Source organism: Drosophila takahashii, chromosome 3L (assembly GCF_030179915.1).
Source record: "Drosophila takahashii strain IR98-3 E-12201 chromosome 3L, DtakHiC1v2, whole genome shotgun sequence".
In the NCBI taxonomy this organism is placed as follows: Eukaryota; Metazoa; Arthropoda; class Insecta; order Diptera; family Drosophilidae; genus Drosophila; species Drosophila takahashii.
Genome location: NC_091680.1, coordinates 14,242,481 through 14,259,289, shown reverse-complemented (window position 1 = coordinate 14,259,289; position 16,809 = coordinate 14,242,481). Strand labels below are relative to the sequence as shown.

At 38.0% G+C, this 16,809-nt stretch overlaps 3 protein-coding genes across 3 annotated transcripts; 1 reads left to right on the top strand and 2 right to left on the bottom strand.

The window, feature by feature from the left end:
- Positions 1-774: 774 nt before the first annotated feature.
- Rsph3 (Radial spoke head protein 3) lies at positions 775-9,023 on the bottom strand. Its single transcript, XM_017155188.3, has 4 exons — positions 8,688-9,023; positions 2,685-2,775; positions 2,187-2,602; positions 775-1,603 (listed from the first exon to the last, which is right to left on the bottom strand). Exons 1-4 carry the CDS (start codon positions 8,894-8,896, stop codon positions 1,084-1,086), a joined length of 1,236 nt encoding a protein of 411 aa, XP_017010677.1. The 5' UTR covers positions 8,897-9,023; the 3' UTR covers positions 775-1,083.
- A 524-nt stretch (positions 9,024-9,547) lies between these two features.
- LOC108066510 (uncharacterized) lies at positions 9,548-10,870 on the bottom strand. Its single transcript, XM_017155044.3, has 3 exons — positions 10,565-10,870; positions 9,934-10,511; positions 9,548-9,873 (listed from the first exon to the last, which is right to left on the bottom strand). Exons 1-3 carry the CDS (start codon positions 10,740-10,742, stop codon positions 9,742-9,744), a joined length of 888 nt encoding a protein of 295 aa, XP_017010533.2. The 5' UTR covers positions 10,743-10,870; the 3' UTR covers positions 9,548-9,741.
- Positions 10,871-16,010: 5,140 nt separating this feature from the next.
- On the top strand, positions 16,011-16,532 carry LOC108066478 (uncharacterized). The gene is made up of 2 exons (XM_017155010.3): positions 16,011-16,247; positions 16,314-16,532. Exons 1-2 carry the CDS (start codon positions 16,011-16,013, stop codon positions 16,530-16,532), a joined length of 456 nt encoding a protein of 151 aa, XP_017010499.3.
- The last annotated feature ends 277 nt before the right edge of the window (positions 16,533-16,809 follow it).

Sequence of the window (16,809 nt, the reverse complement as noted above, 5' to 3'; positions counted from 1 at the left end):
TGGTTTTATTAACTTTAACACTAAACTTAAAATAAAAAACCTGGCACCACCCAGATGTGGGCGGCGATAATCAATTTTCCTATGGTTTCCTCCAAGTTTAATTCCTTTTCCTCGCAGACTCCCAGACTTTGAATTTGGCGCCGGAAGATTGGAATTTTTTTTCCCACAGGCACGACTACTCTGTCTCCGCTTCTAGATGGGTCTCATTTGCCCTTTAGTTGCCCTTCTTGTAAGTCGGCTCAATTCCATTTTCGAGAGAGAGTTTTCCGAAATTTAAACCTAGCTTAAGCCCACTATTCTACTAGTTCCGCCACGAACCAGCACGACTCCGGAACCAGTTCTCCATTCCCAGGCCATCCCTAGTATCGGCATCTGTTGCTCCTCTCTAACCCAGGTACGCGGTCGTTTGGTATGTTTTGATTTTGTTAATGCTTATTTTCTTTATTTCTGGCAGACCATAACAATTTTTAGATATTCAACAGGTGGCGTAGGAGAAAATAAATAATAATAATGTTAATATTAATGATCAATTTTAAAATTTTTGTTTGCCAAATAAAGCTTTTGGTTTTTTGCTTTAATACGAAAATGAAATTATTCTACTAATTTATTTTGAAACAAAAGAATAAATTTGTTTCAATACATCGATGTTTTACCGATGTTTTTTTTAAACATCTCCACCTCTAAAGTCGATCTCTGAAAAAGATATCGATCAATGATAAATATACCGAAATATACTGCCTCTTTTAAAATTCTCTAAAACATTAGGGTATTTCTTTTGTCGAGCTTTATTCGTTGAATTTTTAGGTAACACAAAAACCTTTAACAATTATCCAGTTTACAATTTGCCATTCGATTCCATTTCGCATCTGCGCCGCCTCTGTGCAGTTGTGTTTGGCGCCCGATTGCGGGTCCTGCGGCGAATCGAGTCCTTCGCCAGACACAAAAACAAAGTTGCAGCCATCCTTGATTTCATAGCGGTACATTCGCAGGTGTGTAAGGTGTGTGTGCGGTGTGTTTCTCTGTGTGGTCAGGAAAGGCCATTTTGAAGGACTCGAAATATTAACTAAACTCTAACGAAATCATTTAGAGATGAGGAGGCGGTGGCGGCGGCTCGGGGCAATCCTCCTCCGTTCCCGTTTCGCAGGGACACGCCTCCATCTCATCGATGGCGCAGCCCTCTTCCTCGCAAATACCCGCATCCGGAGCGGATGGCTCCGATTCGGGATCCTTGTAGCCGGCGTAGATCTCGGCCCGCTGCTTGATAATCTCCTGAATGATCGCGGTGAGGATCTCACGTGAGTCCACAATGTGACCCACTTCCTCGGCCACCTCGGCGGACAGCCACGGGCAGATGCTCTTCATCAGCTGCTCCTTCTTCACCGCATCGCTGGCCGGCTCAATGTTCTCCAGGACCTCGGGCACCAGACTGGCGATGTGTCCCTGGAGCAACTTGGCCGCCGTCACGCTCTTCTGCATCTCGGCGTCCAGCTCCTTGGCAATCGCATCCTGGCGCAGGCGGCGCTCCTTCTCCGCCTGCAAACGCATCTCCTCCGCCTCCAGGCGACGCAGCTCCGCCAGTTCCGCCTCCCTCTGGGCCAGGAATCTGTGGGTTACCATAAAAAATCAATTATTTAGGGGTCTTGGGAATCTTAACAGAGTTACAGATAGGAACAAATCGATCTAAAATTCATGTGATATGATCAGTTTTCCGATTTTTAAGACTAATTTGGAACTAGATGTTTAAATTCTTAAGAATAGTATTAATCGTACAGAACAAAAATACAAAATAATATAGGAAAATTAAATGAAAATGAGTTTGTAAAAGAAGAAGAATTCTGAAGAATTCAAGCAATTTTAAAGCAATTAAGATTTAATCAATTAAGTTAATATATTTTGGAAAAAAATACCACCATAGTATTTTAAAAAATTTAACTTTCTATTAAAAATTTTAAATTAAAGTAAATTATTAAATACAATATCTTGTGATAAACACAAAAAATCAGACATATTTTCCTAATAAAGCTTCTTACATTTATGATTATCATATTAAGAAAAGATCGAACAAACTTAAGAATTCGCGGCATGGTAAGATCCCTGAGGGGTCTTAATAATATTAAATTTAGTTCCAAATATTTCTGAACCCATAATAATTAAGTTAATTTCTTTTAGATCACTGGACTACTTACTCTTCCTGTTTGCGCCGCAGACTAGCCAGTTCCATCTCGTGGGCCACCTCCAGCATGCTCTGCTCGATGCACGCGTCCACCAGGACATCGATAATGGGCTGCGCTTCGGCATCGAAGTGGAAGAGTTCGCCGTCGCCGATTTCGGTGCCCACATCCACGCCCACCTTGGCCGGGATGAACGGAGGCGTTGGCGGCTTCTCCAGAAACAGATCCGTCTGCGTGTCGATGGAGAATTCCGGCGGTCGCTGCACCAACTTCTCCAGATATTTTTCCGTCTGAATGGTCTCGTGTTTGCGTCCCTTAACGGGCGGCGGAGTTCCCAGGACGTTTCGCTGATTGCGGCACTGCATCGTCCGTTTGCGCAACATATTGCGGCGCCTCAATTCGGCGGCCTTGTCGAAGGGGTCCACATCCGTCTGGAGCGGAAAATGAAAAGTGGATTAGTCGCGGGTCAGGGCTGGCAGAGAGCTGAGCAATTGAGCCAGTGGGACTACTCACCACCAGCGAGGAGTTGCCGAAGTTGCTGCCCTTTATGACGCGACGGTCGTACATGACGTTCTTGTAGGGCTCCGGCGGCGGGACGATGGGTCTGCAAGAGGAAAAGGAGCCAATGGAAAACACAGCAAGGAGGTGTGGCAGGTGAGAGCCATCAATTAGTAAACCTCGACCCAGTTCAACAAACTTCACATTCAGAAAAACAATGGCATCATATTTAAAGATGCATTTTAAAATGTTTTTATGCTAAGTACTTAAAATTAAGATATTTTAAATTAATAAGGTTATTAGGATACGCCATTAAAGGCATTGAGATTACAATTTCATAAAATATGAATTGTTCTTAAGGATTAAAAGTATTACAAAATTCAGAATTGAAACTCTTTTAATTAAATGTATAAAATAAAAATATCTCATTATTAAAAAGGAAAAATCTTCATAAGGATCACACCTATATATCTAGATATTTGTTGGAATTATATACTCAATATTATAATATTTATTTTTAATGGAGTAACAACGGTTAAAATATTTGTATTTTGGTTTTCAGTGCACTTGTATTATTCTTTCAAGTCCCAAATCTGTTGCACTATCAAGGCGATAAACATCAAATTTGTGCATTTCTCAACGCCCTCGCAGGCCGCTTGTCAAGTCATCTCCGATTCGAATCAATTTCCCCAAAGTTCAGTACACTTTTGGGTCAGATGGGAGCCCACCGATTTGTACTTAAAGCTTTAAAGTTAGACTGGACTCGCAGTCGTCCGCTGTTGGTGGGTAATTTATGACTTGCTAATTTATATGTATGGCCCCCGGGCAAGTAAATGGGGAAACAAACATTTTTTACCGCATATGTATACATATGCATTGGCAGACATTGCACTATTACCGACCGAGGAACTTGGCACCTGAACTCGTGACCTATGCAAATTTTCAGCTACTTTTGGCCCACAAACAGGAAGTCACATTGAAGTTGCTGGCGAATGTCTAACAACATTTCTCTGGGTCTGGGTCTGAAGACCAAAGAAATCAGCTAATGGAGCGAGGAACCTTTGGTCCGGCTTCCTTATGCCTATTACTTGGGATTTAACCTGCACAGAAAGATGATTTTATGAATACTTTTTTTTATAATTTCTAAAATCATTTTGTATTGGCTTTTGGAAATTGTCTGGAATACTTAACAGTCTAATTTTATAGTTTTCAAATTTTTTGAATATATAAGAATCTGAAAAATATCCATATTATTGTTATTTTCACAATGTCGTTTGTGTTTTCAAGGAAAAAATGATTGAATTTCCAAAATTTTCAATTACAAATATTTTTTTAAGCTTCAATAAATATTTTAAAGTAAAGTAATTAATAATAATTATGATATGCACATGGCTAACAGATCCCTTGGTACTTTTATAATAATGCATCAAAAGAAATTTCAGAAGAATTAAATAAAAAACTTTTTTAAATACATAGTTTTTAATCTATGTGGATTTTCCTCAAACGAGTTTCAACAAATAACTTGCCTCCAGTCAACTCTTCTATGGCCTGCTTATATCAACGTTTGAATGATATTTCATAATATTCTGTAACCCAAAAAAGGTAAGCCCATTTACCAGAATAACATCCATTTAAGGGAGACACCCGCCAGGACCCGTTTTTGTTTTTGTTGTTACTCCATAGGTGTCCTTCTGGCTCCTTTGGTGTGGTAATTGAACTTAATTTCCCTCCATTTGTGGCACTATTTTTCGCCGTTTTTTACCTATTGTTGTTGTTTACGAAATCTTGATTTAAATTATTTAAGCCCAGAGCTGGGAATATAGGATATTCTCCGCTGGCACGACACATTCGAGGGTCCTTTGTCCGTCGGTTCGCATGTTCTTTTATGCAAGGCAAACGAGTTCCCCATTCGAGAATGCGCTAAATAAATTAGTCAAACCGTTCAGGGAATTTACAATGTCCGAATGTTATTGGAAAAGCATTTCTAATTGAATTGTTGAAGAGTCAATACTAGGGTAGAAGTGGGGGAAAAAATAAATGTAAAACGATCGGAAAAACTTTGATAGTGAGGAAGAATATATCTTCTTTGACTGTCCCTTTATATATACATATTTATCTAACACTTGTTTAAAAAATGTAAAAAGGGTTTAATTCTTACAACTTTATAGATAGTAATGTTTCCAGGATTTTTTCACGATGCTTTGAATTCTTTATATGGCACACAAAACATGTTTATGATTTCATTTGAAAATAAAATACATTTTCTCTAATAATACCCTTGGGCTTTCCCAAGAATTCCTAAGAAGATGGAAGGTCGTATTAAAATTCTAATTAAATATTAACTCCTTCCGGCGCTTTAAAGCAACGACAGATTTGTAATTGAAATGTTTAGGTGTCAATCGATAAAGGTAGTAAGCCAAGTTGTTGGGTCTCAAAAGGGGAGTTTTCTAGTTCTGGTTCCATTTCCATTTCAGCTCGGCTCTGTATATTACTCATTTGAATTTATGGTAATATATTTTGGCCCACTTTGCCTTGGTCAGTTGTTGGACCTTCCCACCTTCTTTTCTTTTTTAGTTCGAAGTTCGAACCCCATACCACTTTGGGGGGTTGGTTGGTTCTTTTTTTATTACCTCTTGTCGTTGTTGGTGCGACGCTGCTGCAATTGCTGTTGGAACTGGGCCTTGGTGATGTGTAGACCGCCGGCGAGGGACTGCGAATCGTGGTTGTGGGAGGATTGGGAGGCTTTGGAGGCCGCAGCTGTGGCCGCCGCCACTGCCGCCGTGGCACGCACTCCATTTAGCCGGGTGGCGGTCACCTTCTGCTCCTTGTGCTCACTCCCGGGATCCTTGCCGTAGTAGCTTTGTAGGATCATGGGATACGAGGAGTAGGCGTAGACATGCCGCCTCAGCATGGTGGCCGGTATCATCTGGACCTCATGCGGCGGCGGCAGGAAGATGCCCTGTGGCACTGTGGTCTCGAAGCGCGGCCTCTGAGCCATCGATGGATCCATCCAGGCTCCCGAACTGTTGGCACTGTGCCGACCGCCGTAGTTCTGCTCCTCGGGCGCCAGGAAGCGCAACTTCTGGCTCAGCTCATCGGCAAAGCTGCGCACCTCCTGGTTGCTGCGCGAAAAGAAGGATCTCTGGGTGGGATTCCCAGTGGAGTCCGCTACATGGCCATCCTGGTGATCCGTATCCTCACGCCGTATGGGACGCACGATGGCCTGTTGTGGTCGCTGGATAGTTGGATACGAATCGAGCTCCTGCTCCACCTCGGAGGGCTGATGGCGCAGCACCGAAAATGCGTTGGTCACCACGTGCTGGAAATTGTAGGGACTCTGATAGCGCTGGACGTTGAATCCGGATGAGTTGTAGTTCGAGTTATAGCTGGAGTTCTGGATAGAATTCAAGTTGGAGGACACTCGTCCTGGTGCGTAGGGATAGCTGCTGGCGAAGGAGAAGTTCTGCACGCGATCCGGTCTATTGTTGGGTTCGGGGAAGTGTTCTGTTTCTGGATCCGAGATCTTGCGTTCCGTAGGATGTGTAAGTGCTGGGTGCTGTTGCTGCTGCTGATTCGTCGTCGTCTCTGGCATGGTCGTCTCCGCCTCCTCCTCGGTTATCCCTGCTCCCGGCCACCGGTCACTTCGTTCATTACACTCAGAAAATGAATCGCCCTGAATTTTAGAAAATCGCCTATGGATTTGCTTCACTGGCGATTTTTTTCTTTAAAATAAAAAAATTTTCTACTGGTAAAGAAAATTTTCTTCCAATTAATCAAAATTCATTAAATTCAAGAAATATTCCAGAAATATAGAAAAAAATCGCCAGTAAAGCAAATCCATAGGCGATTTTCTAAAATTTTTTTTTGAGTGTATAAATAGCCACCACACGGTTCTCTCACCCGCCGCCGCACACCGAAAAAGTTAATCAATATTTTTCCTATACTTTTTTGTGGTTCGCTCAGGTGTTGCTTTGTTTGGTTGATTTCACCGCGGAACACCACGTACCGCACGGCTCGAATGGCAAACGCCAAATGACCAAAGGACTCGCAGGACTCGCGCTCGGACCCGCCGGCTTCGACTTTAGGTTCGGCCCTTGGTCAGCGGTCGGTCGTGCAGTCGGAAAAATGTTCGAAATTACTTCTGGGAAAATTACCATTTACTTTACTTTACCCTTGACTTTATTTTATAAATATTTTCCAAAAGCAAAGGTTTCGTAACTAGTAGGTAATTTAGGAAATATTTTCATTGTATATTATCTTAGAATTCAAAGAACTCACAATATCTACCCGATTCATAAACTTAAATTAAATACATAAAAAGGTGTCTAAAAGTATGAAGTTAAAAAATTTGGTGAAATAATTTTTAAAACCGTAAATCCATTGCTTAAAAAAATACTATGTAGATCATAAATATTTTCAAAATGTAAATGTTAAAAATATTTTCTTTAAACATCTATATTTTTTATTGCCTCCACAGAAGAATTCAACCTAATTTCTCTAAGTGTGTCTTGGGGTTTAGGGCACCTGATGGCCAGGTGTTGCAATAATAATGCGAACTGTTAACAGTCGGTCGCGTTGGTATGGCCAAATCCGCGTTCCCAGGAATTCTACTTTGCATAAGAGCTTTTTTTCCACCCAAGTCGTTGGGTCTCCAATTAAAGGTCTTGCCCCTTTGGAGGACCTTGAATTTTATTCGATGGTGTCCACATTTCCTGTCACATTGTTGGAGATGACTTCACGCATTTCGCTGGCTGACATTGAAATCGGAGGTGGGTGGTTCTATTACTTGGAACACCACCTTCCGACTAATGTCAATGGCCAAGGTCAATAGTTTGGACTGCCTGATAAGCGGAATTCAACAGTCAACTGAGCATAATTAAGTGGATTTCTTGGCACTCAAAGGAGGTGCTTTTGTAGGAGTAGCAATAAGGAAAGGTCAGTGAGTAGATGGGAGATTACTGTTACTGGGTTTAGGAGGAATACATCAAAAGTCTAACAGCTCCTCTATATGATTGAAGAATGGCTACTTAATCTGAAAGCATTCGTTTCTCATTCATTTTTTGATATGGTTGGAATCGTTTTATGACCTTAGACCTTTCAGGAGAAGCCCTAAAAAAATATATAATTATCTATAATTATCTTGAATTGGATACATATCAAACTACTTTCAAAGGTAAGCAAATAACAATCAGATAATCCGAATAAGTTTTTCCTATTTATCATATTTTGGGATCATCCTTATTCGTAGTTTGACCTTAATCCGACCCAAGTTCAGCCCCTGTCATTATCTTTAGCCAGATATATAGGCATGAATATTTTTATGATAGTGCGTCAGTTTCTAGTTTTAAGCACTCAACGACTTGCACACTCCTCATAATTTCCCCCCTCGGTTCACCCAACCATTGTTTCCTTTCGGGACACGAATGTTTCTATTCAAAATGGTACCGAGTTTGCGTGTCCTTTAGTTGGTCCTTTGTATTGACCATCAACCGAACACGGCCACGGCGTTTAATAATTTATTTACGCAATTTATGACTTTCGTTTTTGGACTCGGATTCCATTGACCCCAGTGGGGAGACATATAGGAAAGCTCTTTCCCAAGGCGTTAAGTCACTATGATTAAAGTTCCATCTTGCAACTATAAGTTACCCATCATTTATATTATATTTATAAAGTAATCTTTAATTTTCGTTGTCTTTTTATGGCCTTGTGCAACAGCTTTGTAATATTTTAATACATTTGTAATATTACGGATTATTATGTTGTACCTATTAAATGACATAGAGATCGTACTAAAGTACCGAGTAAAATATAAGAAATATATTTCAATATTGATAAAGTATTAACATTTTATATATGTATGTAACATATCTTAAACCTTAATTATCTGCCTCGACATTAAATAAATATGTTTATTACATCTTGTAAGCGTTCAATATACCCCAAAATTACCATACCAGATTTACAGGGTATGTATAGAAAATTCTTTGGGAGTTTTCTGTTCTGTTTGCTACTCACTTGGGGCAACCTTTGATTTTGATCGGCTTGGGATGGCTGGCCCACCAAAAGGCCTGTTTGCATGGTGGCGCCGGGCAAGGATTCTCGTGCCATTTGAGCTGCATCTCGGTGACCTCGGTTCCCTTGATTCCGGAACTAAGGAAATCCATTCCCGAACTTTTGCCCCCGCCATTGGGCTTGTTGTATTCCCTCTTTGGGATCGTCGGCATTGCGCTCACTTTTCTCACTGTTACGTTTTCGTGGGCTTTAAAAAATTATAATATTTATTGGGTAAAAGTCTACCGCTTGCCGAAATTATGTGTAAAAAAGTGATGTAGTTAGGTGACACATTTTCACAAGGGTACTTTGCTTTCCCCTTAATATATTTTCTTTTTAAATTGTAAATTTTTGTTGTGTTTAGCTGATGACATTGGTTAGAATTTGTATCCAAAATAAACAACAACGGCGGAATTTCCTCAGTTGCCATGGGAATTCAATGTCGGCATTGTTAAACTGTTGCTGTGTGGGGATGGGTTTTTGGCATGTGATGTAGGAGGGTTCGGTTCACTCGATAACCTTTTTAAACTTTAAACGGATAATCTATCGAAAAGTACAGGTTATTTCTTTATATATTATACGAATTATAATGTTATTATCCTGCGGCCTAACTTATGGTCACTGAACTTCTCAATATATTATTCACTACTGACTGTCTTCTAGTATGAGTAATCTATTTTTGTATCTTAATCAAAGTAACCACAAGTTCCTCGAAGGAGCTTTTATAGCTTTAAGCTATGAGTGCGTAGATCTTATCCTATAAGTCTGAAAAGGTTTTTTCCATCGATCCACAGTTCTTGTATTTTTAAAAAGAAAAACAAAAATTATCTTTGGTAAATCTTTTAATATAAGTTGTGTCAAAAATGTATGCCAAAGTTTGGTTCGTTCAAAATCAAATGTTTATCAAAACAAATATCCAAGAATCCAGTTGCTGTCGGCAATTTAAAAAATTATAGTTGTTTCCTTGTAAAGTTCCTTCGTTTAAAATTAAATTTTCTTAAATTAAAATTTTTTTTAATTAAGGGAAGTTAAGAACTTTCTTCAGCACGGACATATCGACTGAGTTTGAGTGCTTCAACTTTAATAGCTGTTTGTAAACAGACCGCAAGGGTTCTGAGTTTTGTAACCGAGGAATGATCATAAGTATAATCTGCAAGTAATTAAAAATCATATCAATAAATTAATATTTATTGTGCCGTTATAAAAATACCTTAAGTAAAGTTTCACAAGCGTTGGGCGCCTCTACCCAGTCAATTGAATCCAATATATTAGACAAAACTGGGATCGATAAAGATGAATATAAATTCAACTGTATCATCAAAGTTTGTATTGTGGCGTGAATGGTCCTAATTTTTATCTGTTTTTCCGTTTTCCTGTTTTCCGCAAAGTAAGTATCCACGCAGATGTACGGAGTAGAATCGTTGAGAAAATAAAATTCCAGGAAAAAGCGGTAGACAATTGCCACGTCAACAAGTCCAAATTCCACAGCTTTAATTTCAAAGCTGTTGTACGTGTCCATGCAAAGGGAAAGCCTGTAAGAAGTGCCGCTTTTACACTTGATCGGAGATTTCATAGCTTTCATCAAATCCGAATCGAATATGTTGGTTAGTTTTTCCCCGCTCAAATATCCATTCACAACGCCTGGGTGATTAGCCGTCGTTTTCAGAATAACCAATTGATGGTATTGTTCAATAGGAAGGTAAATTCGCTGAGACACAATCTTAAATGGCATTTTAATCTGCAGAAGGCCACTCACAATTTTTGGATAAGAATTATTGAAGAAGCAATCTATAAAAGTTTGGATTAAATAATTGCCACATATATTTTACATTCAAACTTACATGTCTCGTCCCAATTACTGATTAGTCCCTTGAAAATGGAATCGGATTTTGTGAAACCCTGATTTATCTGCTCATATATGTCGGTTGCATCCTGCATGTATTTCTGCTGTTCTGGTGTAGGATTTTTGGATAGATTTTCTATCAGCAATTCAAGAGCATCATTTAATTTTGACGACATTGCGAAAGTAATTCGCTTCCGTAATCTTTTTTCAGGGAAAACCCAAATTCAATGTTGAAGCGTCTGTGAAATTAGGGATAAACTTTTCGTAGGGTTTCGGCGTTTTAAGGCAAAATATACGCGTTAGGAAAATGTCAAAATGCTCACGCTCTCTTTGATTTGAAAAAAATCCCAAACAAAATCCCAAAACAATATTGCTTGCAGTTTATGGAATGCCCTAAATATAATGGTTAAAATTTTTAAAGCTTTATGCAAAAAAATAAAGATTCCTAAATATTTCTTTATTTTAACTTCCAATTTTTGTTTATAATATTTAAAATGATAAATACATAAAGAAATTTTTCATTTGCTGGTAATATCAGAAAAGATCTGAAATTTCCGTTTATAATATAAATATTTTGTTTATTTAGTGTGACGGCAGTTTAAATAAATATTTGGTTTTGCCAATCTTATTTTAAATAAGTTAAGAATCTATCTATATTTTCAAGGTTTTACTGTCATGTTTTCTTTTTTAAACAGTATGGCAACCTTTTCATTACCTCTACATTTTAAACTACATTTTACATGTAAGCAGTTTTATTCTTCAACTGCTTTACTTTTTAAGTACACAAACTGCTTTAAAACCGTTACATGTGATAACATGAAAAAATACGCTTTGCTGTTGTTTTTGGTTGTTTATTTAACAATTTAATTAATTTATGTTTTAATAAAAACTTAAAAAAAATATTTTTATAAAAAGACTGTATGTACGTAATGTATTAATAGCCTTAGAATATAAATTATTTTATTATTTTTCCGTTGGATAACAAAAATTATCCATTTAAGAGGGTTTTACAAAAAAAGTCTTCCTAATTCCTTAAAATGAGCAAGCTGACTTTGAGTTTCTTGAACAATTTATCAGCGCAGAAGTTAAATCTTTTGCCATCAGTTAAATCAGTTAAACCATTTTGACTTACGTAGCCCCGCCTGAATCGAGTTTCCCAGGAACGTGTCATTTAATTAGGTTTTCGAGGCATATCCATATCTAGGACTATCGAATGGCTGTCATTTGTTAATACCCCCTTTTTCCCAGCTCGAGTCGCATTGTATCTTTTGTGTTACTTTGCTTATTCATTAAGAAACATTTCGGGGGACTGGACTACAATGACTTGGCTGCCAACGATGACGTTTCGCTTTGTGCGGGGGTGATAATTGTGTCCGAACCCCTTGAAAACCCGAAAAATGCCTAATAAGATCACAGGGGCAATGGGACATTGAATCAACATTCGATAAGTGGCCATGACGTTTGACATTTGCAGGGGCCCTCCTACCATTTAGTAATGCTAAAGGTTAATGATGGCCACACAGGCGACTCAACTGGCGACTGAGATCTTGACCGGCAATTTCCCGATCATTTGCACAGATACGAGATGCCAGATTCGAGTGCCCCGGATTCTGCGAAGTCCCTCGGAAAGAATAACTTGGTTTGTTGTCAAACAAATCATTTACTACAGATCCTCGTACCTCCCGAAATCTCGGTGTAGGTGTGAGCTGCAGTTTTCCCAGGAAAAAGTGAGTTCAGTTCGAGATTTGATTAATTTATTACCCGATGTCGAAGGGAAAGTGATCTTCGGGTACCTAACGGTAGGGGATCGTAAAAAACATTCGGTAGACACACAATTGTTCATTTTTCTGCGGGCTGCTGTTGTGGGCACTTTTTTATGAGTTATTTATGTGTTGGCTGTGGCGCCAACAGGAAAATAAAACAATTATTGGTTATTCTGTAAAAATAGATGTCAGCAAAATCTAAATTATTATTGTGTAACCTAGATAAAATTAAAATAAATCCAATTTAGAATGTTTTGAATATTTTAAAGTTCAATGAATTTATTTGTTGAAATCTTATTAGTAATATTTAAATGTATTATTGTCTTATTTTAAATCCGCTTTTTATTAATAAGATTTATTTGGACTTTAAAATTATTGGTAATAAAACCTGATTTTAAATAATGGAATTTATAAATAAATCAAGTATGGAATACGCATTTTTGTTTAAAATATTTTGATTGAATTTATAAATGAATTCAAATTTTTTTATTATGTTTTTTATATAGCTTTTAAAAAGGTAATTATAAAAAAAATTTTACTTAAACGCCAATTTAAATGACATGTCTTTTGTTGAAAATTACAATATTCTTACCAAACATTTAAACAGGGGGAAACATTATTGGGAAAAAGATTTTTTCATTGTTAAAAAATTTAGTATGATTTGGTTAAAAAAAGTATTACTACCAATAGATTACTTTTCACCGAAATCAATTTAAATTATTAATTCTTATGTCAATTAATATTGATTAATGGCAGGAGCTCTGTGAATAAATTGCGCTACAAAACGGACTTAAATTGCCGGATAATATATTTACAAAGAAGCACCGTTCTGGCCCTGTCCAAACCGAAACCTATGGCCGATAAACAAACTCACCCAAATTAAAATAAATATAACAATTTTTCTCCTAATGACAAGCCCCATATATAATATATAAGAAATGCAAAACACGCAAACATTTTTGTGGTTTTTCGGGGGTACGAAGTTTGCATGACTGAAATATTTCCAAGTATTATTGATTGCCGACATTTGGAGCATAAATGGCTCTTTAACTTCTTATTCGTTTTTTTGTTATTTCGCCTGACAAATGTGCGAGGTAAGTGAAAATGTCGTTTTAGTCGGTTTTAGTCAGATATTACCCCCTCCATTGCCCCCTTCCATTTCACCACTCGGTTGACTTTTGTGCGTCTAATTTGCATTTGGTTCGGGACTTGATAACAGCAAAATCCGTTTGTCGATCGCTTCCAAACTACACGGCGGAATAATTTAAAAAACCAGCGAGCTTTTTGTTACTTTACCCACAAACACACACACTTCAAAGGGAAATAGAAAATGAAATAAAAATAAAAACGCGATCGTCTGATCGTCAACAACAATGAGAATGAACAATATAAATGGTCGCATCGGAATTGCTAATTTGCTTTTCAGTTGGCTCGGGGTTTTGGCTTGGGTTTGCCTTTGGGTTTTTGTTTTTATTTCTGTTTAGTTTCTTTTTTTTTCCATTTTGATCCAGGGTTCCTGGTACGTCTGACCCTCCCTTTTGGACCCCCAGTGGACCCCAGTGGATCGCCGGCCGGCCGATTGATTTTTGTGCGACATTTTTGACATGCGGATGTGCCATGTTAACGAGAAGACAACTGTTCCCCTTTTATTTTGCCTCGAGTACAGCTGCATTCTCGCTCGGTTTTCGGTTTTCAGGCCCGCAACAAATCCTTTTGCACATTTACAATAAATTGAATTTGACCAATGCTGTTGCGGTTGGGAAGGAGGAGAACTCACCACCCTTTGCATTTCAGGGGGCAAGCAAGTGAAATGCTTGAAAACCGCAGGAAATTCGTCGAATTTGCCATGCGGTAAACTGGGCTGGGCCAAGTTAGCAAGGATTTCAGGAGCTGCCGCTGCCAGAGAGTCCTTTGTGTGCGTTGGCGTATGCATAATTGATGCGAATGTTTGCGGCAGTGCTCGGGCTAAGGAGCCCGAAACCAAAAACCATTCCTCATAATTGAGTCGCCCTCCCGAACGAAGGAATAGTTTCTGTTCTTCCAGAAAAAAAAAGTAGCAGACTTCATTGGCTGCAGCTGAGATTTTTTTGTCTACAAGTTAGAAAATGAAATGCAGTTGGAAAAGCCGCAATTTTTCAATTACACACTGAGAAGTTGATCTGCTAAAGAGTGTGATTCCCCTTGGGCGAGTAAATATGCAAATGACTGGGGTTTGGACTCTGTAAAATCCTAAAAATGAAACATTGTCGTTAGAATCAAGATATAGCAATAAATTATCAAGTGATTAGTTAATAAACTTTCCTTCATTAAGCTATTTGCATTTATACATTTTACATTTTTAGATTTATCGCACTTAGAAGGGCAAAAAATCTCGATTTTTGCGAATATTTTTAGAACTGTTCCTTGGAAATGATTTTAATTTGTGCAGTGGATCAGCGAATTAAAACCAAACTTTCTTAAGACTTTATTAGTTACGAATTTATTATTATATTTTGTATGAAAAGATTTGGTACATTTTATTTATTCCATTGCTCTATTGCAACTTTCTTTATCTAATTGTCCCTTAAATAAAATCTCAAAGGACACCTTTATGTTCGAAACATTTCACACACCCATGTAGTACAAATAAACAAGGGATATTATGACTCGCAGCACCGTTAGGCGCCACCTGTAGAAGTCTTATCCCGTTGGAAGGATAAGGACGATGCCCAGGATAACGATCCTCCTGCTGGGCACACTTTCACTCTCTCTCTCTGCTTTCCAGACAGATTTCACCAGAATTTACCTGTTACACACGTGCAAAACTCTCCGTGTTTACCTAGAAATATTGTAAATAATATTGTTTTCGGGTATCGATCGTAATCGATCTCTTGGGTGCTGCCTTGTTTTGGCCCATAACTCAATTAGCCAGAAAATTTCCAAGGACTACGTGTGGTGTTAAAAAGTGAAGATCTTTATTAGCCCAAGACTATCTGTTGTGGCCACACTACAAGATTGACTGGAAGATGACTTCCGTTTTCCCTGGAAGCGATCCAAGAGGTGTGGAAAATTATCTTCCTGTTTCGGACTGTTGTTCGGGAAGAAGTGTTAAGGATGCGCGTGACCGGGACCCGGATATTTGAATCACGTAGCGGTAGCGGGTTTAAAATTATACTGACTTGGGAAACGTGAGGGGACATTTTTACAGTTAGTGGTTAATAAAAGGTGTTGGAATTTTATATTTGAAAGTGATTAATTTTATCTCGATCGCAAGCATATTTTTTCAAATCAGTATAGGTTTAACTTTTCTTTTTTAATTACATATTATTGTAGCTAATCACTGCCGCATAGTGACGATACGCATTACACGTCGAACGATAAAAAAATTTCCAAACCGATTAAAAATTAATTAATTTTGAAAAATTTCAGAGAACACATTTAAGAAAATATTGTGTTTGTTAATCAGTTGCGGTTTGATTTTCTATTAAAAAATGTGAAATCCACATTTCGAATGTTGAAGATGCGATCGTCACGTCATTATTACCTCGTTAACAGGTGTTGGCTTGACATGTAAGTTTAAAAGTGTAATAATAGCATGTAAAGATCATCTTTTTGCGAACAGCAATTGGGTTGACCCATTATTAACACCGCGTGTTGCCAGTGGCTATATAAAGCCGGAAAATTATCTCCAAATAGGCGAAAATGTTTCAAACTCTGGTAGTTTTCGTTGTGGTAACCAACATTTGGGCCACCGACTACAACTTGGTAATTGAGGATCCGTACATCTACACTCCATGCAAGGACGGGCCACCAGGTTCGACTTTCATCCATGACGTCTTTAACCTAGATAATATGGTTTTCGATCTGGACGAAGATGGCATCCATGTTTCGGGAAATGGCACCGTTAAATGGGATTTCCCTCCCACCTATCGAATTTCCGTAAGTCCACTCTAAAATGTGCAAATGAAATGATAACTAAAAGACTAAAACCGAGGGAAACTTTAGTCAAGTTTCAGTGTGATGAAGTTTAACCGAGGTTTTTGGGAACCGACAATTTATAACATGCTCACTGCCGACTTCTGTCGCGTGATGTTTGACGAGAAACAATACTATTCCAAGTACTGGTGGAAACATGTGCGTAACCGCAAGGAGATTGAAGAAAAATGCCTAAAAGTTAAAGATGTGAGTGAAACCATTTTTGTAGTATCTTTAGCATCTCTATAGGATTGCTTTTAATATTCAGACCGTTATAGTGTTTAATCCATTCATTATGAAACTACAACTGAACAATATTCGTGGCGTAGTTCTACACTCAAAAAATTATTTTTTCTTAAATATAGAAAAAAAAAATTTTTCTGTGCTTCAAAAAAATATTCTAAAAAGAGGAAAAATTTTCTAATCTTCAGAAAAATTTTCTAATCTTCAAAAAAATTCTGAATTGAACGAGTTTTTTTAGAAAATATTTTCTAAAATACAGAAAAATCAATTTTTTTCTAAATTA